This window comes from Mustela erminea, chromosome 2, assembly GCF_009829155.1.
Source record: "Mustela erminea isolate mMusErm1 chromosome 2, mMusErm1.Pri, whole genome shotgun sequence".
Taxonomy (NCBI): domain Eukaryota; kingdom Metazoa; phylum Chordata; class Mammalia; order Carnivora; family Mustelidae; genus Mustela; species Mustela erminea.
The window spans coordinates 158730726-158746635 of record NC_045615.1 but is presented as its reverse complement, the minus strand read 5'-3'; the positions used below and the strand labels follow the sequence as shown (position 1 = coordinate 158746635).

Below are 15910 nucleotides of genomic sequence, written 5' to 3'. Positions count from 1 at the left end.
CATGCTGACTCTGGGTGACTAATAGGGCTATTAAGAGAAGTCATTAAACCAGTCAAAGGAGAAAGATTAAGGGTCCACATCTGGGGGCAAGGAGCAAGTATGCTGTGATCCATTATGATGTTTGCTATGGACGCGAGAGTGGGGAGTGGCAACGAGAGCCTTCTATTTCCATCCCTGATCTAGACAGCTCTAACACCCCTCCAGCACTGCTCGTGGAGAGCCTCCATTTCTCAAATAACTCAGTTAAACTCAACCAATGTGTGTGAGTGCCTACTTCATGCAGGGAGGGTACCATTGGCAGATAGATGGAGATCAATTCTAAATTAAACTCAACAGCTATGGTTTTTTTTTTAAGAATTTATTTATTTAACAGAGAGAGAGAGAGAGAGAGAGATCACAAGCAGGCAGAGAGGCAGGCAGAGAGAGAGGGGGAAGCAGGCTCCTTGCTGAGCAGAGAGCCCGATGGGGGACTCAATGTGGGGCTCGATCCCAGCACCCTGAGATCATGACCTGAGCCTAAGGCAGAGACTTAACCCACGGAGCCAGCCAGGCACCCCACCAGCTGTGTTTAAAGTGCTTACTTTGTGCAGGGAAAGTGGTCGGGGAGATGCAGAGATAACCAGAGATGCTGCCTCCCGAGGGAGTTCACAAGCACCAGCAGGAGGAGGGAATGAGAGACGAAATCCACTGACCTCCAATATGCACGTCTCTATTTTCTGCTGTACTTTGGAAGTGAAAATTTAGAAAGCAAAGATTTCATTTTCTTTTAATCACAGGCTGTTGTACTCAAATGGTGTCTTATGGTTTCTGTCCTCCGACTGCCCGTTCCCACACGCAGGAGTCCCTATTGCAACATCCCTGACAACATTCATCCAAGCAGTTCCAAAGAGAACTCTTTACCACGAAGCCAGTGTGTTTTGGGCTAATTAATCTAAGTCTGTATTATATGAGACATAAATGAAAGAGCATGGCTTTGGAGTCAGACAAACCTGGGTTTAAACCTTGGAGCATGCACGTCACCGCAGCTGGTAAGGCAGCTTCATTTTACTAGATTTTCCAAGAACCAAGCCTTCTTATGTCTTGTTACTCTGCTCTCCTTAGAGTGTCTTTTCCCATGCCTCATCTTTGCAGGCCAAGGTGGTCTGCCACCTCATCTGTGTTCCAAGCAATTGGGTAGAGGAAGGAAGGGGGGAAGAATATTCCTGCCCTTTAAAGACCCAGGGAAGAAGTTGCAGACATCTCTTCTGCTCTCGTGCCATTGGCGAGAAAATAGTTCCATGACTACACCTTGTCGGAAGGGAGGCTGGAAATGCACTCTTCTTTCTGGTTGGCCACATGCCTAGCACAAAAGTTGGGGTTTCCATTCCTATGGCAAAGAAGGGGAAAATAGATCTGGGAGAGTGGGAGTCTGCCACACAGATACTGAAGCAGGGAAATATGTTCTTTTTTCCTTGAGTAGGCATGGCAAGTGGTTACACCATGGCCCATGCAGTTGGACAGATATGGAAAAAAATTCTCTTTCTCTTACTTATAGAATATTACCTTGAAAAAGTTATTTATTATAACTTCAGTTTCTGAATGTATCCTATAGGAATATGAATGACTGTATCTTAGATGTTTGGAGGATTAAATGAACATATGTGTGCGTGTGCTTTACAAAATTTGAACTTAAGTGGAAATAGTATTAACTGCCTTTGGCTGAAGTGACAGAAAACTTCAAATGACAATGGCTTAATGATTATCTCTTCCTTCTGTAAATAAACACTGGAAGCAAGCAGTCCAGGGCTGGTAGAGTAACACCACAAAGTCACTAGCCCTGTTTCCTGCCTTCTTGTGGCTCCGCCATGTGACATCATGACCCACTATGGCTACATGAGCTCCAGTCATTGTGACCATGTTCCAGCAGCATAAATTAGAGAGTAGAAGTAAGGCATGTTTCTTCCCTTTAAGGATATTCAGATGTACACAAAATTTTTGTTCCTATTTCTGCTCAGAATTTTGTCATATGTTAACATTTAGCTGAAAAGCAGGTTGGAAGGTGTATTTTTCATTCCAGGTAGCATCTGTAAGAATCTGGGTTTCTATTTCTAAGGCAGAAGAATGGACAGGTGTTAGGTAGCCATACTCTGCCTTGGTCTGTCCCTGTTGCTCCCCAAATTTCCATGCACACCCTGCTTTCCACACGTAGAGCCATGTTCATCCCCTCCCCTGTGGAGTCCACACTCCATTAGTCTCATGCAATAATTGCGTTCAGTCCAGGGTTTCTGGATTCGAGTCCTATCTGTGTGGCTATGGCTCCTTGTGGTCTGGTTACTGTAAGATGAGATGCATGTTCCTGCACCCACAGACTCAGTATTGGAAGGGGAAAGGATAACTCCTTGGCAGAGGCGGAAGAGGGGGTGCCTGCAGCATTTCAACAGCTTCCTCCAAAAATCCTCATTATAAATCCTATCTCTGCTTCTCCATAATCTCAACTGCTTCATGTTCTTCATGGAGGAGAGGGGCCCAAGAGACCTAAAACTAGCTCTTTGTACTTCCTTTGTCAATTCTGCATGATGTCTTGTACCTCACTTTTTTTTAATTCAAACATTCTGTTCTGTATCTATGTCGGGGGGAGAGACAGCAAGTCACATAAAAGCAGATGATCTCATAGGAAGATTCACATTTAATGCATACAGGAGAAGTAGGGACTTTGGCAAGTTTTGCTGAAGAATGGTTTCTTTAATGTAGCTTAGCAAAAACCTACCTTCCTAATAGTTGGTTTGCAAAGCTCTGGGGAAGGGGGGTGTCACCATCTGTACCGAGTGCAGGGACAAGCACAAAAGTAGGAGCCCCAGAGTCAGCTATCTGGATTCAGTCCTGATAATGTTTCAGTGACCCTGCGCCTCCTGTTTCTCATCTGGACTATAAATGAGGATCTCACTGGGGTGGGGGGTGGAGGGGGGCGCTAATCAATGAATTCCTGTAAAACCATGAATGAAGATGCAGTCTCATAGCAGTGGCATGAACCAATGAATTCATGGTAAGTGCCCAGCATAGCACCTAATTTAATACATATAAATGCTGTTATTCTCCTTAAATATTATTTATCGATGCCTCTTGACGGCAGATAATAACATCCTTAAAATAAAGTCACCCAAGGGTGGACAGGGGTGGGACTACTTGTCTGGCCCTCAATCAGAGTTGCAACAAGGAGAGGAGGAAGGGGTTACTAGTCCATTCAGGCTTGGTGGCCTTTCACTCTCCATGCTGGGGCTCAGGTGCCTAGGAAGTCATTAGGGCTTGTCCAGAGTTAGAGAACACCTCTGTTCTGTTCTTTTCCATCTGGATTCCTCTTGAAACATCATGCAGGTTCGGCTGACCTTCTCTGAGTGTCCTTTGTCCTTGTCCTAGACCAAGACATGGCTTCCTTGGATCATAGTCCTTACATCGATGTACAGAACGTTCTCATTCTTTGGTCATGCACGTGCAGAGAGCTCCCGTTGTGGCCCAGACCTCTGTCGTTGTTATCCTTGCAATGTTGTGTCCCTGGTTTCCACTGTGGCACTCAGGCAGGCCAGAAATGGTTGCCAGATGCCACAGCTCTGCTCCCTGGCCTGACCCCTCTGTTGTCGGGATCAGAATTCTTTCAGCTCGTGATTCCATGGTCAACCTGGTCCCAGTACCGTGATGCCTCTGAGTCAGGGACAGGGACCACACTCTCTCTGGCCAAAAGAATCTCTCCAGTTAGGTCCAGGCTGGAAAGGGGTGCGCCCACCCACCTCCTTCCTCAACAGGGAAGAGCATTCCTGTGAGAGGCCGAGAAGCGCTGCGTCTCCCCCAGCAACGCACCAAGCGTTCCCTGTTCCCGCGTTTCTCACGGGCTGCAAGTCCTCTCCTCTGGCTGAACAACAGGGAGCTCCACGCAGGCTCACCTGCACGGACGAAACTCTCGGGGCTCCTACAGGAAACCCGGGCCGCGCTTGGGATTCCTCGACTTACCTGCGGTGGGAGACCAGGTTCTATCCATGGCCAGTTGGTCACAGATCAGAACTTTTGTAAGATTCCGTCTATATGAAATGCTAGAAAGAGGAAACACAGACACACGGAAATGCAGGCCCGCGGATGGCGCCGGACCACCGCGGCGGTGTCCGACGGCCCGGCCTCTCCGGAGGCTTCCCCGAGCCCTGAGCGCCCGCCGCTGGGGCCGGACCCGCGCCGGAGTGTGGCCCCCGCGCGGGGCGCTGACCTGGGAGGCCGGGGCGGGGGAGCGGGGCACCCAAGCAGCCTCCTCCGGGGTCGTCGCAGCGTCTGCATCTTCTCTGGACGTTTTCAGATCGTCTCCACCCTGAGGCGCAAAACGAGGAAGGAGAAGGGGAAACCGGCGCCGAAGAAGGCGGGCGCGGCGCGGCCCACCCCGTGGTTCCTGCCCCTGCGCGCGGGCTCCGGCGGGGCGCCCCGAGCCGGCCGCTCCTCCAGCCTCCCCTGCGGCGGCCCCGCGGCTCCGGACCCGGCCCGGCGGGCGCGGCGCTCCGTGGACCTGGCGCTGCCCGGGTGCCCGCAGCAGGGGGGCAGCGCGCCGAGCGGGGCGCAGGGGGAGCCGGAGCGAGCCGCGCCCGAGGCCGACCCGGAAGCCCGCGAGCCGCCCGAGCCCACCCGGGAGGAGTGGAAGCAGGTGGGTGGGGGCGGGGCCGCTCCGGGCAGGGGGGCGGCGGGCGGGGCTGTCCGGAACCCGAGCGGGTCTGTTCCCTCCACGTAAGTGAGGGCATTTCCCCACACCCCCGGAGGGTGTCCGTGTTCGCCTCACCGCCCCCCGGTGCTCCTCACAGAGGAGGGGGCGCTGCGCGGTGGGCTCTGCGGCCCGAGGAAACCCGGTTCGGTGACCCGCCTCCCCGGGGCGGGCGGGGGTGGGGGGGTAACCAGGACCTGACTGGAGGCCGCTGTGACGTTTTGTTTTGTTTTTAATTTGTCAGACAGAGATCACAAGCAGGCAGAGAGGCAGGCGGGGGGTGGGGGAGCAGGCTCCCCACTGAGCAGAGAGCCCGATGCGGGGCTCGATCCCAGGACCCTGGGATCATGACCTGAGCTGAAGGCAGAGGCTTAACCCCCTGAGCCACCCAGGCGTCCCTGATTATGTTTTTGTTTTGTTTTGTTTTGTTGATTGTGTTATGTTCGTCACCGTACAGTACAGCATTAGTATTTGATGCAGTGTCCCACGATTCATTGTTTGCCTCTAACTGCCAGTGCTCCCTGCGCTCTGTGCCCTCCTAATACCCATCACCAGGGTCACCCATCCCCTCACCCCTCCCCTCTGAAACCCTCAGTTTGTTTCCCGGAGTCCACAGTCTCTCACGGTTCGTCTCCCCCTCCAATTTCCCCCCCTTCATTTTCCCCTTCCTTCTCCTAATGTCCTCCATGCTATTTGTTATGCTCCGCAAATAAGTGAAACCATATGATAATTGACTCTCTCTGCTTGACTTATCGCACTCAGCATCATCTCTTCCAGTCCCGTCCATGTTGCTACAAAAGTTGGGTATTCGTCCTTTCTGATGGAGGCATAATACTCCATAGTGTATATGGACCACATCTTCCTTATCCGTTCGTCCGTTGAAGGGCATCTCGGCTGTCATTGTGGACACTGCTGCTTTGTTTTGTTTTTAACGTGTCCGAAAGATGGCTACTGTAGCTCCAGGCCAGACGGGTTAGGTGAGCAGCTCCTGTGGACCTCTGTTACCAGGCAATGAAAGGCTTTTCCAGAATGTCCAGACGTGTGTCACAGAGCCGTCCCCCTGCCGGGGAGACCGGGAAAGCCAGGGTTCAGTGAGGCCCGTCATCGGAGTTCTGTTCGCCGGAAGGAAGAGGAAGAGGAACACAGAGTAGGCGCTCGCAGTGTTCGCCCAACCAGGCCCCGGGCAGCTGCGTGGAGGGCACGTTTCGGCGGGGGCAAGGCTGGGGGTGGGGGGCTTATAATCCACGTGGGAGATCACGTGGTAAGCTTGTGTTTGTAGCACTATGGGAACTTGCTAGTGTTCAACCATTTCTGACCTATAATCCTGGCTGTGTTTTTTTTTTTTAACGGTTCATCCAATAAAGAAAAGGAGAGAATTCAGAATTAGGTAAGAGCTAATTAGCAGATTGCAGATTGATTAGATGGTTGGTGTTGAGAAAAAGGAGTTGCAGCGGACTCCGAGGTGGGAAACCTCAGGGAGAAAGATGGCACGCTCCCTGAGCTATCCATCCATGATGTTGATGGGTTTCAACACCAACGTAGAACAAACTTTTAAAGTAAATGCAAATCTCTCCTTTTGCAAAATGTGACTCAGTAATAATGTTCCCATATTTACGAATCAAATGCATTTTTCCCTCAAAAGTACATTTAGAAAGTATTGGGTGTCAACAACCAAAATACACCCATTATTTAATGTAAATTATAGAAGATTGGCCATCAGTGTTTTCCTGAATAATAACAAAAGGGCAGAACCTGAATTGCTAGACAATTGTTCAGCTCTTCTGAAAATTCTTTTGAGAGAATTCTCTTCTGCAATGACTTGAAGAACTGAAGCATTTGATCGTACTTTCCCAGGACCACAGCTGGGGCCTTCTGATGGCTGCATGAGAGATCATGTTGCCAGGCCCACAACTTCTGCCTTCTCTTTAGGACAACCGTCCAGGAGACCAGACACTCTTCAGCTAACTGAAGATTTCTCCCAGAGCCACTCGCTTGTTAGGTGGTTTACATGCCAAGCTTTCATTTAAGATTTATCTCCAAGAAAGTGGGTAACATGCTTGTCAAACAGTATGCACATATACACCCTCCTCTGAGTAATAAAAAATTCTGGAACCTCAGGGGTTCAAAATACAAGCATACGTCAGGGCACCTGGGTAGCTCAGTCAGTTAAGTGTCTTCGGCTCAGGTCATGATCTCAGGGTCCTGGGATCAAGTCCTGAGTTGGGCTCTCTGCCCAGTGGGGAGCCTACTTCTCCCTCTCCCTCTGCCTCTCCCCCAGCCTGTGTTCGCTCTCTTTCTCTGACAAATAAATAAATAAAATCTTTTAGGGGCTTCGGGGTGCCTCCGTGGGTTAAGCCTCTGCCTTCAGCTCAGGTCATGATCTCAGGGTCCTGGGATCGAGCCCCGCATCGGGCTCTCTGCTCAGCAGGGAGCCTGCTTTCCCCTCCCCTTTCCCCGCCACCTGCCTACTTGTGATCTCTGTCAAATAAATAAATGAAATCTTTTAAAAATGTGTGTGTATATATATATATATATATGTATATAAGCACATATCAAATATTGATCCCATGGACAATCACTCACATTTATGCAAACATTTGTATCTTCTTCCTCTCCTCATCCGCCTTTCACTCCTCCTCCTCTTCCTCCTCCTCCCGTCTTCATAGAGTGACTCTGAATCTCTGCCTAGATTTTAGGGAAGCAACATCTCTTGGTCTCTGCAGGTGGTCGATATCCTGTGGAGCGATCCCATGGCCCAGGACGGCTGCAAGGCCAACACCGTGCGAGGAGGAGGCTGTTATTTTGGCCCAAATGTGACAGAACAGTTGCTGCAGAAATACAACCTGCAGTTCCTGATCCGCTCGCACGAGTGCAAACCGGAGGGCTACGAGTTCTGCCACAGCCGCAAGGTAGGCGCCGGGTCGGCCGTGGCGTGGGAGTGCTCCCTCCTGCTGCTCCCGGCCTGGACGAGCACAGTCAGCCCCGGCCCCCTGCTCAGGGCAACCAGGTCCTTTACAGTCACTTACCCTTGACTTTCACAGTCCCTTTATTTATTTATCTACTTTATCTTATTTTTTTTTAAATGGCAAATGCTTTCAAAGTGTGTTGTTTTATTTTTAAATATTTTGTTTTTATTTATTTGAGAGAGAGAGAGAGAGAGAGAGAGCGGGGATTGGGGAAGGGGAGAGGGAAAACCGGCTCCCTGCTGAGCAGGGACCCCCCCCCCGCCCCACCCCCAAGGCTGGGCTGGATCTCAGGACCCTGGGATCATGACCCAGCGGAAGGCAGACGAGCAACGACTGAGCCGCCCAGGCGCCCCTCGCAGCCTCTTCGAACCTCAGAGTCCGGTTGCTGCTGCCACTCAGTCGTCCCTTGAGAGAACAGAGGGGCAGAGACGACCCCATCTCTGGGACAGAAATGGGGTTTTCCCAGCCACGTCTCTGTTTCTGAAGTCACATCGCTCACTGACATGCATTTCCAACAAGACGACAAGGTGACGGGGTTTCTGCACTGCGGCCCGGCGGGGATGCCGCGTGGCTGGTCTTCTCCGGAGCGCGTTCCCTGTCCTGCCTCCCCTTCTCGCACCTTTGTCCTCCAGCGTCTGCCCAGCCCGGTGCCGCTGGGATGAGAGCATGGCCCGGAGAGCTAACTCTGCAGAAGAACAGGCTTCTGTGCGGGGCGTAAAGGGGGAGATCAACTAATCTCAGAAACGTCTGGTTAGTCCAAGTTTGTCTCCTGCAGCACTTCAAGAACCTTCAGTTTCCTCTATTTCTTGTAACTCTCCGAGAAGAGACGCAGTATCTACCGTTTCCTGATGTCCGACAGTGTGGAAGCTTTTCTCACAGGTCATCTTAGGGGACACAGGACTCGGTGGGAAGCTCTGCGACAAGGCCTCACACCAGCTTTCACGACTGGGGTGCCGACTGTAAGATCCAGCTCGCCTCTGGTTGACCTAAATGGAGTGTTATGTCTGACCCTGGCTGCTGTACTTGAGACAAAAATGGGAAGAAATCCCATTATTTGGGGCATCTGGGTGGCTCAGTTGGTTGAGTGTCGCCTTCGGCTCAGGTCATGATCCTGGAGTTGGGGGCTCACGGCGGCGGGCTCCCTGCTCAGCAGGGAGTCTGCGTCTCCGTCTGCCTCTGCCTCTCCCGCAGCTGGTGCTCCCCCTCTCGTGCTCACTCTCTCTCTAAATAAATAAAACTTTTTAAAAAGATACCATGCTGTGGGTGTCCTATCAGAATTCAAATTATTGCTTGAATCACACCTCCTGCCTTACTAGCATGGATGACTTTAAAGAAGTAAAAATATCCATAGGTGAGGTCAAGGTGGAGGGGCAGCCCCTGAGACTGGGCTGGGCCCTATCAGATCGGGGGTGAAGCGTTCTTCAGTGAATCGGAAGGCCTTTCTCTCTCTGTTTTGGTCCAGGTCTTGACCATCTTTTCTGCCTCCAACTACTATGAAGTTGGCAGCAACAGGGGGGCCTACGTCAAGCTGGGGCCGGCCCTGAGCCCGCACATCGTGCAGTATCAAGCGAACAAGGCAACCCACATGCTGACTATGAGGCAGAGGTAAGAATCTTTAATGAATGATTTACAGAAAAACAGAATTACGGTGTTTGTAGAAACTTTGAAATGTCAAGCGTTCTTACATTCATCCAAATTCTAAGTGACTGTTCAGAATTTACAGAGCACCTGGGTGGCTCAGTGGGCTCAGCTCAGGTCTCCGTCTCAGGGTTGTGGGTTCAAGCCCCACATGGGGCTCTACACTGGGCATGGAGCCTACTTAGAACAACAACGAAACAACAAAATCCAGCGATGTCAGCAGTGAGGTCTACAACAGACATGGCAAGGGCCTATTTCTTCTTCTGCATACACTTTAAGATCTGCACATACCCATCATTAATGGAAGCAACAGATTTGCTTCCTGCAGAAGTTATTCTCAATGGGGGCATCTTGGGTAACCATAAGCCAGGCCATGGAGTCTTTCCAGGATCACTCTTCTGTTTTCTCTCATCCATAAAGAGTTTGTTTAACCCCATAAGCCACAGCCAAAGGTTCTTTGGTTTCTAGGGCTTTGACATATGGGATTCAGTCCACACATTTGTTGACAGTGCCTTTTTCTTCCTGGGGACGGACGTGTATAATATGACTTGCATGGCTTCTGTTGAGATGATTCTGAGTTCTCACCTTCAATGAGAGCTTCCCATCCACGAAGTGCTATTGTAAAGAATTTATACGTATTGTCTCACAATGAACTTAGGAAATACAGATGAATTTCAGTTTTATGGAGGAGATCATTAAGGAACACAGGTTAAATCCACCAGTGCATGGTCCCACAGCTAATATACAGGGAAGGCAAGCCTGGCCCAGGCCATCTTAGTTCAGAAATCAGACACATAATGGACATGCGGTACTGCCTCTCACCAAGAAGAGGGTCCCAGTGTACAAAAGCGGCTAACAGATGCAGTTTTAGTGCCACGGAACAAGCTTCTTTAATTATCAGATGAACTAATTAGAAATCAAACCAAAGTTAACGTAAACCCAGTGGAAAGAGACCACATTAATATTTAACATCTGTCGGTGTGAGTGCTATAAAGAGCCTTATTTAAAACCACTCTCGAGTTACTAAATATCCGGAGTTATGAAACACTCAAGTTGTTAGAAAATCAAGGCCACATCACTCAAGAAGACGTTTTATATGAGAATTTAAACTCATTAAGTGATAGTCAGACCCACTGTGCGGAGGCCGCCATCACCAAAGGGGAGCTTTACCAAAACTCAGGCACCTGGACACCCCACAGCCCCACCAAGCAGGATCTCTGGGCGTGGGCCCCACACAACTGCAATGCCCGATTCCACGGGTTTTAGGTGTCGTCGCTACAAAAGAAGTCACTGTAGGGAAGCCTATAGGTATGTTTTAATAACATGATTAAAGAGCTCTTGGAAATATTCATTGGCTTTATGAAAGCAAGTAAACATCAGCTAATTTACCCAGCGATCACTTGTCCAACAACGTCAACTCCCTGGCGCAAGAGTGAGGGGGAATGTCTCTGACCACCCGGAGGTGATGGCTCGGGGTCCGTATACTCAGGACCGTGTGTTTTTCTTAGAAGAGGACTCATTCGGCATCGGTTTCCTCTGGCTTCACATGCACATCTCACAATAAGAGTCTGACCTGCCTAGAGTTCACCTGTCAAGATTGGTTGCTGGTCCCACCCCTTTTAGCTACATGACCGTGCATTAGTTACTTTGTAAGGGGCGTAATAATAGGACCTTCCTCAGTGGGTGTTGGAGGACTGAGGTAATCCACGCAGAGCTCTGCATTTAGTTGCGGCCCCTGTTGGCTGCCTGATGTAGAAACAGAGAGCCTCGTCCATCTAGATGCGGCCTGAGAACATCACTACACTATGTCCCTGTGTGCTCACGCTGGATGATGATAACGTAACAGGAGATGGTTTGAATGCTTTGTCAAACCAGTTGTTTAAAACTTTTGGGAGGAGAAGGAGTCCCATAGTTCTTTTTTAGGTTAAGATTTATTATTTTTTTTTAATTGGAGAGAGAGTGCGCACAAACAGGGGAGGGGCAGAGGAAGAGGAAGAGAATCTCTAGCAGACTCCCCACAGAGTGTGGAGCCCCATGTGGGACTCGGTCTCACGAGCCTGAGATCATGGCCTGAGCCGAAACCAAGGGTCAGATGCTTAAGCAACTGAGCCACCCAGGTGCCCCAGGGAGTCCAATACTTCTTTGACCCTTTGAAGAAACAATGAACTCCCTCCAGAAAAAGCAAATGCACTCACATACCCATACATTTAGGGATGAGTTTTAGGAAGTTCACACTCTTCTAGGGGTCTCCGGCGCCCCCATAAGGATTATTCTGCTAAACACCTTAAACTGTGAGGACGATTTTCATCAAACATGATTGAAACTGTGTGTGTGTGTGTGTGTGTGTGTGTGTGTGTGTGTGTGCACGTGTGTGTCTGTCACTGTTAGCCCTCAAAAGATAGGTTATCTGGTCATCATTTATAGAATGGCTGGTTCCTCAATGAGGCAGGACAAAGTATATATTTACCTTTATCTCTTTTTTTCTTTCCCGTTATCTCTTCTGATCTTTTTATACATTCAACTACACGTATTTATTGAATACTTACTTTGGGCCTAGTGTTGTGCTCAGGATTACTCTTTTGATCCAGTAAGAATGAGAAAACTTAATCAGTGTCATTTCATTATTCATAAATCTTGCCTTGTGTCTATATAACATAATAACAAATTATAAGGAAAGCATATTAGCATGATAACAGGTACCATTGACTAAGCACTTTGAATGTGCTGGGCTTTCTTCTAAGTGCTTTGTATGAATTGACTTTTCTAATCTTCACAATCCTAAGAGGCAGGTACAAATTTCCTTCCTTCCTTCCTTCCTTCCTTCCTTCCTTCCTTCCTTCCTTCCTTCCTTTTTGTTTTGAAGATGGGGAAATTGAGGTGCGGTACAGTAGGATAACATTACCACAAAGGTGGTCTTCTCCCAGAACTTTTGCCGTAACTACTGTCCTGCACTGGGAAGGATGGTGGCAGGTCCTGCTTGAGCCCAGCAGGGAGAAGTAATGGGGAGAAATCAGAGCTGGATCTCTTCCTTCAGAAGGTTGAGGTGTTGAGAGAGAGAGAGAAGTGTGGTAAGAAAAACAAATGTGTGACTGTTTCCTTGATGTGAACTTTTAAAAATGTTTGTTTTCATCCCCTGTCCCAGGATTAGCAGAGTAGAGGAGTCTGCTCTGAGATCTCTGCGGGAAAAGTTATTTGCTCATTCCTCAGATCTTCTTGGTGAATTTAAGAAGCATGACACAGATAAAACTGGTAAGACCAAACAAGTAAAATATTCCTAAAAGGAAACAGGCAAAAAAAAAAAAAAATTCTTTGCAGCAGAAGTTATCACATCATTATTTGTTGAACTAAGGACCAAAGGACATCTTTGACTCCTTTTTTCATTTTATTCAACTAAATGTTCTTGTTATCTTTTCTAAAGTTTAAAATGCCAAGCTTTTATTTATTTTTTTTAAAGATTGTGTTTATTTATGTGAGAGAGAGCGCAATCGGGGTGAAGGGAGAAGCAGACTCCCCGCTGAGCAAGGAGTCTGATGCAGGACTCGATCCTGGGACTCAGGGATCCTGACCTGAGCCAAAGGCAGATGCTTAACTAAGTGAGCCACCCAAGTGTCCCTAAAATTCCAAACTTTTTTTTTTAAGATTTTTTAAATTATTATTTATTTATTTGACAGAGAGATCACAAGTAGATGGAGAGGCAGGCAGAGAGAGAGAGAGAGAGAGAGAGAGAGAGAGAGGGAAGCAGGCTCCCTGCTGAGCAGAGAGCCCGATGCGGGGCTCGATCCCAGGAACCTGAGATCATGACCTGAGCCGAAGGCAGCGGCTTAACCCACTGAGCCACCCAGGCGCCCTAAAATTCCAAACTTTTAACAGAATGTGAGTTTAGCTAACTATAGAGGGGATATTACAAAGAGATGGAGTCAAGGGGAGGGTAACAAGGCCAGAACTAAGCAAAAACTAATGGGTGCAGGAAGTTACAAAAATATATCCAAAAATTAGCAAAAAAACAATGATTTGGCTTCTTATTCTTGCTTAGTGTATACATATATGTTCTGTGTTCTATTATCAAAGCTAGGATTTTTGTCTTTGCTCAACTAATTAGAATATTTGTCTAATATACATTGACCACATATATATATATCCTCATTAGAAAATAATGGTAACAATCATAAATTCACGGCAATATCTGCTCATATATGTACCAACAATTAATGCTGTATATGCACATATATATGTATATAGTTTTAGGATATTACAGAAATGTGTGACTTTTCAATAGTGTGCCAGATTTAGCAAACAAAAACAGGATGCCTAATTAAATTTGAATTATAGATAGACCACAAATAATTCTAAAATATAATTATGTCCCATGCACTATCTGGGCCATAAATGCTTATTTAATTGGGCATACTCGTGCAACCCATTTCCAGGAAACTCTACCTAACCCACAAAAAGAGTGACAGTGCCCATTAATTCTGTTCCCTGCAGACAGCAGGGGGTATGTCAGGATAAAAAGGTCTGCACTGTGGGGCAGGACACTGGACTTGTAAGTGACAAGTCAGCTCATGGTCTTGTTGCTGTAGGTTTCATCTCCCTGAGTGACTGGGCGGAAGCCGTGGAGTCGGTGCTGCGGCTGGGACTGCCATGGCGGATGCTGAGGCCACAGCTGGTGAGCAGCTCCACGGACTCCATGCTGGAGTACAAGTCCTGGCTGAAGGACTTGGCCAAGGAACAACGGAGCCGTGAGGTAATGGTGGGAAGAGGCTGCGTGCCGCCATATTGTGGGCCATGAAGCTCCCTATGGGGAACTTTGCATCGGCAGCAAGTATGGAGAACCCAGAAAAGAAGATGGATGAGAAAATGGAACTACTTGTTGAGCTTCTGTATGTCAGGTTTTGTGTTAAGTGACTTACATATGTTGCCTCAATTTATCTTCAAAATACCTACCTCACAAGGATGGTCTTATCAGCACCATTATACCTACAAGGACGCTGCTCACCGAGCTGCTAGAATGTAGAACTGGGACCCAATCCCAGGTCTGTCTGACTTCCTGGGCACCGTCCTGCTTCCCTCACTTAAAAAGAAAGAAAGAAAGAAAGAGAAAAAGAAAAAGGCTTTATTCAATAAATACTTATTGAATGTAAGGCCTTGGGCTAGGTACTTTTTTAAATGGCTTTATTTCAATTTAATTCACATACCATACAATTCATCCATTCAAACTATAATTCAGTGGTTTTTCATATATTCACAGATTACCAGAGTCAATTTTAGAACCTTTCCATCATGGGCTATAAGTACTTCTTAAACCTTTAGGTTATTTGGTAGGCTGAAGGGCTTAGGGATAAAATCTCTTCAGGCTGTTTCAACCCTATCTTATTGTCAGGGTTGATTGTGTGTTAATTATATATGAGGACAAGCCTGAACATAAGACACAGAAAGAACGTATATTTTCTTTTGTAGAACATCCAGTCAAGTTTGCTGGAAACACTGTATCGGAACCGATCCAACCTGGAGACCATCTTTAGGATCATAGACAGTGACCATTCAGGTAAAGACACTTGTTAGCCCGTCACTTCTGATGTGTAGCATGTACTTAACCTCCTTTTCAGTCTCCTTCCTGGTCATTTAGCTCTCTACTCAAGCACTTTGGGAGCAAAGTAAATAACAGTTATGCTTATAAATAAATGTCAGAAACTAGAAAAGTATTTTGGCACTAGGCGCAATCCATGTAGAAGAGAGGTCAGGCAGAGAAGAATGAAGACAAAAGGGATGAGAACTTCTCATAGGAAAAACCGTGATTAGAAGGTGTGCTGTCCCTTATCGTCCTATCAAAGATAGCCATAAAGTACTGGGGAGTGCCTAGAGTAGAAAGGCTTTTACAATCTCATCCTGAAGTATTCTTTTTAAACTTATTTGGAATAACTACAGATTCACAGGATCTTAGCAAACAATGTACAGGGAAGGGCCCCTGGGTGGCTCAGTGGGTTAAGCCTCTGCGTTCGGCTCAGGTCATGATCTCAGGGTCCTGGGATCAAGTCCTGCATCACACTCCCTGCTCAGTGGGGAGCCTGCTTCCCTTCCTCTCTCTCTCTCTCTGCCTGCTGCTCTGCCTACTTGTGATCTCTCTCTGTCAAATAAATAAATAAAATCTTTTTAAAAAAATGTATAGGGAGATCTGGTATCCCTCCTCCTGTTCCCCCACTGGTCCAAAGACCTTTTTCAATGTTACTACACTCTCCCCACCTACTTTTAGGTATAATTCACATATCATATAATTTATCCACTTAAAATGTTCAGTTCACTGGTTCTTAGGATACTCACAAGGTTGTGTAAACATCACCACTATCTGATTATAGAACACTTCATCACCCTAAGAAGAAACCCAGACCCGTTAGCGGTCACTCTCCACCCCGTCCCTTCTCCATCGGCCCCTGGAAGCCATTAATCTGCTTTCTGTCTCTAAAGATTTGCCTACTATGGACATTTCATATAAATGGAATCCTACAGTATTACGGCCTTTAGTGTCTGACTTCTACTTTGCGTAAGGTTTTCGCAGTTCGTCCATGTCGCAGCATGTATGAGTTCTTTATTCCTCTTTAGA

General features: G+C 47.7%; 1 protein-coding gene across 1 annotated transcript in view; it reads left to right on the top strand.

Annotated features, from left to right (window-relative positions):
* The window catches only part of PPEF2 (protein phosphatase with EF-hand domain 2), a 32954-nt gene that overhangs the window by 14908 nt on the left and 2136 nt on the right, over positions 1–15910 (top strand). Inside the window, exons 11-16 of the mRNA XM_032334606.1 lie at positions 4316–4654; positions 7432–7617; positions 9137–9279; positions 12455–12561; positions 13893–14056; positions 14770–14857. Coding sequence (XP_032190497.1) covers positions 4316–4654; positions 7432–7617; positions 9137–9279; positions 12455–12561; positions 13893–14056; positions 14770–14857 — 1027 coding nt within the window. The remainder of the gene's footprint in view (positions 1–4315; positions 4655–7431; positions 7618–9136; positions 9280–12454; positions 12562–13892; positions 14057–14769; positions 14858–15910) is intronic.